The 5,248-nt window shown below is 50.4% G+C and overlaps 2 protein-coding genes across 2 annotated transcripts in view; both read right to left on the bottom strand.

Moving 5' to 3' along the window:
- The window catches only part of LOC125949851 (glutaminyl-peptide cyclotransferase-like), a 1,453-nt gene extending 703 nt beyond the window's left edge, over nucleotides 1–750 (bottom strand). Inside the window, exons 1-2 of the mRNA XM_049677283.1 lie at nucleotides 564–750; nucleotides 1–469 (exon numbers count right to left, since the gene is read on the bottom strand). The exon at nucleotides 1–469 is cut by the window's left edge and continues 703 nt beyond it. Coding sequence (XP_049533240.1) covers nucleotides 1–469; nucleotides 564–647 — 553 coding nt within the window. The 5' untranslated portion in view covers nucleotides 648–750. The remainder of the gene's footprint in view (nucleotides 470–563) is intronic.
- Nucleotides 751–1,261: 511 nt separating this feature from the next.
- Nucleotides 1,262–3,445, bottom strand: LOC125949832 (CCR4-NOT transcription complex subunit 10). Its single transcript, XM_049677244.1, has 3 exons — nucleotides 3,302–3,445; nucleotides 1,774–3,243; nucleotides 1,262–1,709 (listed from the first exon to the last, which is right to left on the bottom strand). The coding sequence occupies exons 1-3, from the start codon at nucleotides 3,388–3,390 to the stop codon at nucleotides 1,295–1,297; spliced, it is 1,974 nt and encodes a 657-aa protein (XP_049533201.1). The 5' UTR covers nucleotides 3,391–3,445; the 3' UTR covers nucleotides 1,262–1,294.
- Nucleotides 3,446–5,248: the final 1,803 nt, after the last annotated feature.

Genomic DNA, 5,248 nt, shown 5'->3' with positions numbered 1-5,248 from the left:
ACCGTTCGAAGGCTTCTTCTCCGTCGAAGAAAATGAATTGTAGACTCACATCGTCCCTCTCCTTAACGTTGGTCAAGTACGAGTTCATGGTGGTGGCAATCGTTAGCAGCATAGCGCACGGGACGGCTGAGTCAGTGGCACCGATAAATCGCTGGCCGGGGAAGTATTTGCTATCGTAATGGCATGCCAGCACCAGATTACGCTTTGCGTTCGGGTTGAGTGAAGCGATCACGTTTGCAAACCGTTGCCTACCGAAGATCGGGGTCGTGTCTTCGAACTCATCGATCTCCACGGTCCACGAGAGTTGGCGCATGTGACCGGCGATGTAGTTTTTGACCTGCTCGTGACCTTCCGTTCCCACCACCCGTTCGACGAGCAGCTTCTCTAGAGCCTCATTCAAATACGCCATCGGTTCCGCCGCCAACCGGTGAAGGCCATCGCTGGAAACGAGCGCCGGTTGGTGCCTTTGCTGCAAGCAAATAATGATCGTTTCATCATCACCTTCGCGAGGCCAGACATTGGAGGGGATGTCGGTTTTTTTGGGAGTGGAAGGTGCTACTTACCACATTCTTCAGGTTGCCATTCTGGGCGTGCGAGGCGACGGTGGCAATTACCAGTAAACAGAACACCCTATGCACTCGTGGCATATTTGGTGATAAGCGCGGTAGAGGGAATAATGATCGATATCACACACAAAAAAGGGGTTTGTCCCACCGAGTGTTCCGCTGCTCGCACGCACCTGTTTTGTGGCTCACGAGGTGGGAGTTGGGTGGTTTTGTAAACAAACAACGTTGTAAAGCTGCTTTCACATCGAGCGCGTTTAAAAAAAAATTAAAATTTGGATTTTTTTATGCAAAAGCTCATTTTGTTGTTCCCACCTAGATTGCGCGAAGGCCGATTTAAAATACACGAAAACCAGCACCATATCACTACCAACACTTTAGCAAATCATGATAAATTGTTTAATCTTCACGCGAAACAGTTATTAACGGCATTTCAACACATTCCTGCCAAAAAAAATTGCAATCACAAATTACAGATCCGAAAAAAACGCTAACTTTTAAGCTCTTCAAAAGCGCAAAGAAACAGCTTTTGGTGCGTTGTATGAACATTTCCATACATTTTGATGTGATACAACCGTGTTTGCTGCGTCGAAAAACACGCTGCGTCTATTACTGGCGTTTTACGCGCGTAAAACGCGCTCGATGTAAAAGCAGCTTAAGGGAGTTAACAAGGGAGCTAACATGTGGGAAAATTTGAATTTTTTTCTTCGGAAACCGTTTTATTGCTCAAGCTAGATTAAATGCGGCGTATCGTATCGGATCAATAGCTGCACTTTGTCATAGTTTCCCAGCAGCAGCTCCTGGTACACGTTCAGCATTTTCAAATGTGGAACTACCAGCGGATGATTGCACGCATTCATCGATACCTTCGCTTGCTCATAGTCTCCCTTCAACATCAGCACCACGGCCCGGTTGTAGTGCATGACGGTTTGGGCTGCATCGGCCGAATTAATGTTCCAGTGTGGCGAACCCCGAGAACCGGCCTGCGCTGCATCCGTTGCATTAATGTTCCAGTGCGGTGAGGCACGCATTCCAAAATCATCGCCCGTCAGTTCACTGATAAACTTGGGCTCTAGAAAGCTGAGTGCTTCCAGTGGACGATTCATCATGACCAGCGCTTCGGCGGAGTACATATGCGACAGCAGTCTGCAAAAAATAAGGGGAAAAATTAGATGCTTCCTCGCATATGGTCTGCGTTCCCCCTACGTACAGGTAGGACTGTGGAAGATCTTTGACGGTGAGCAATTGCTTGGCGTACTTCAACCCTAAGCTGTACTCTCCCAGGGTGTTGAGAACAAAACTGTACGCGGCCAATACTGCACATTTCAGTTTGTTGAAGGAAGCGAGTTTCATCGGTAACGAAGGGTTGCAGGGTACACCTTCGTACACCTTATCCCAGGACACCGTCCGATCGCAGTTCTCCGTTTGACGCACCAACTCCGGTTCGTGTAGCTCCAGCAATGTGACCGCATTACGTAGACAGAGCGCACCGAACTCGAGTGTTGTCGCAGGGATAGCGAGCGATTGATCACCATCGACTACCGGTGTTTTCGGTGCGGGATTGAGTATATACTTCCGGTGGACACCGCTGCCAACCGCGCCTTGGGAGATGTTTTTTCCCTGCTGCTGACGCTCTTGACGATGCACCATGATGCAACATTCGGCCAATCGCAACCAGAGGCGTGGATTGTTGTGGTAAGAGTTTAGCACGATCAGCAAGCACTCGAAAGCCTCTTTAGGTCGCTGCAGGTGCAACAGTGCCAGTCCATGGTTGTACAGTATTTCCGGTCTCTTGGTAGCCCCCACGCAGTAGAGCGGGGAACCTTCCACTTTCTCCGTCGAGGTATCCTCTGTGGCCGCCTGATCGAAGAGTAGTGCCTGCTGAAAGAATCGTGCTGCCAGGGCGTAGTGTTTCACGGAGAAGTGAATCACTCCCATATCGTTCGCCAGGACCGTATTCTGATCTTCACCGTGCCTCTGTACACACACGGGATCGTTGGTGAACTGCTTCGAGAGTTCCTTCGCCGCCATCTGGTAGTCATTGCCGAGAAAGTATTGGTGCCCTTTCAGTATCGAGTACTCTGAGGTGTCCTCCAGCGGGATGGACATGTTCTTCTTGCCGTTGAGCAGATTCGAACGGATCAGTATCAGTCGGAACTCTTTGCGGAACTCCTCAAACTGCAACTCGGAGATGTCTTTCCGACTTTCGTTATCGATCAACGGTTCATCCTCGTCCGAGTCGCTCAGTATTGCGTACACCTGAATGCCCAGCCGGTTCTGCAACATTCCCAACAACCGATTGGCCTTCTTCGGTTGGTTGGTATCCAGCAGCAAGTGCACAGTAAATATGCCTGCCCTCCGCAGCAGATAATCATCCAACTGGTCGAAGTGGGCCATCACGGCGAGCATGATCTTTAGGGCGGCCAGCGGTTGCTTGAAATGGTACAGTACGATCGCTTGGTTCACGTACGCTGCACACGATTCGCAATCTTTGATCTCCACCGCCCGGATCTCCCCCAGCAGTCCCGTGTGCTGGATCATGGCCGTGCGGAACTGATCGTACCGACGCAGATCGCTGTTGTAGAACTCCACCACCGACTTGTTGTGCAGCACCTTCGGGTTGGCCTCCTGCGTTTTGAGCAGTTTTTGCAGCGACTTCAGACATGCCTGGTAGTCGGCTCTGGAACGAAAAGCGGGTCTCAGCTGGGAAGGTTCACGCCACGCTGGCCGGGTCTTACTTTTGGAACTCGATGAACGCCTGAAGCTCCAGATCCCGCTCCTGCTCGGTAAGCGAGGGTTTCTTCGTCGCCAGACTCGGTTCAGCCATCGTTTCAAGGATCAAGGATCACGGATCCAAAATTTTAAATCGGATTCAAAAAGGACGACGACGAAAAGCTGGAACAAAACAAACATCCCGATGACAGCTGTTTCTGCATGGGCAGATGGGCGAAAAAGGGCGAAAATTCAATTTGTGTCTGTGTGCGTGTCGCTTTTCGCCGGCGAAGCATAATAATATGGTGATTTAAATTCTGGCCGCTAAAAATTGCACCACCTCTTACCACCACCTTTTGAATGGATGCATAGATGGCTAGAAATAATTCGAATTCACTGGCATCCTCTTCTTTCTCAAAAAAACATACACATGTTGTACATCTTTATGATCCACTTTTGGGATCTGCGCAACATTAGGGTATACACACGCATAGAGTTCACAAAACATAAAAAACATAAAACCGCCTCCATCATCGCGCTTTGGGAGAAGCAGCAAATGCAAAAGCCTTATTACAATCGGCCTTCCTTTTCCTATGATTTTGTGTCTGTCTGCTTGCCTGCTTGCCTGCCTATGCGGTGGCTGTTGCTGGGCCAGTTCAGTTTCGGTTCTTGGGGGAGCAATTAAATGTAACCTTGAATTAGGTTCAACTTCATCTGGATGCCCCATTAGAGTGCGGCGGCTGGGTCGGTCTATACCGGCGTGGCCAATTTCGGGCCAATGAGTGAAGTGCTCTATTCCTTGCTGGCGATGGCCACACGATGAGAAATCCATTCCACCGATACACCGGAACTGGTCCAATAAAGCGCGCGCCCGGTCTGCGGTGGTATCTATGCGAGTTCATCTGCAGCATTTTTCCTATTCTCTTCCTTCATTCGCAACCAGTGCCCCGGCATTGTTCTTCTTCCGGTTCGTTATCGCTTCTTGGGCGAGGATCTCTGTCTCTCTCGCTTCACCTTCAAAATCGCCTCGAATGTGAACAAAATATTTTACAAAACACCACGACCAGACTAGTGAGGGTTAGAGATATTCCACCAGCACCAAGCATCGGCGTCGTAAAATCATGCGAGCCCGAGCTCGCGACCTAGCCCCATCATGGCATCATCACACCCCACTCGCCACCGGGGGTCATAAAAGCCTTCTCTCGGACAGAGAGAAATAAAAACGAATAAAGCACACGACCGAAAACCAAATACTCTACTGCTACTGCGATGCGATGGATGGAAAAACATTACTCCGCTCCACACGCTCCAACTCTTGGCTCGGTTGGGGCCATCGTGGGGTAATAGATGCGAAACGCCGCGATGATGTTCCGAGCGCGTAATCCGGCCTGCCGGCGACTACGAACGATTGCTGCAGATACTGTTCCGCTCGGAGTAAGCTACGTGGGTCTCCAGCGCGGAAACCATCGTGTGGAGCTGAAATTTTAATGTTTCACCTCCACACAGTCTACCATCGCCACGTTCCATTCTCTACGTCAGCACAAAGGGGCAAAGCCAGTAGCAGCAGCAGCAGCAGCAGCAGCAGCAGCCAGAAGCCAACCTTTCGCTTGGTGTTCCCTCCCGCGTCCGGTTGATGAAGCTGCTGCTGCTGGTGGCCTACCGCGGAGTGGAGTGGCACCAGCAATCCGCGATCGCGAGCTAGCATTGTGCAAACGAAGGATGGCAGCAGATGTTTTGTTCTCGCATGAATCTCTCGCTGCTGTCTGACTCATATTGTTCGCACAACTCTCGGATGGATGCTCCAGGACTTTTACGAGGCATAATTTTAGCGAGGCAACATCATCACGAAGATAGAAGCGTGTGCTTTTCGGGAGTTAAAGGCCCACCGCATAGCACACCAAACGATGTGTGACTTCTTTATCCTGTGCGGTCTCCACTGGTTCGAAAAGAAGGTCTTGAGGGCGCAGTTCCAA

Source organism: Anopheles darlingi, chromosome 2 (genome assembly GCF_943734745.1).
Source record: "Anopheles darlingi chromosome 2, idAnoDarlMG_H_01, whole genome shotgun sequence".
NCBI classification, from domain to species: domain Eukaryota; kingdom Metazoa; phylum Arthropoda; class Insecta; order Diptera; family Culicidae; genus Anopheles; species Anopheles darlingi.
The sequence above is the reverse complement of the archived record's forward strand: the minus strand, read 5'-3'. Positions and strand labels throughout refer to the sequence as shown.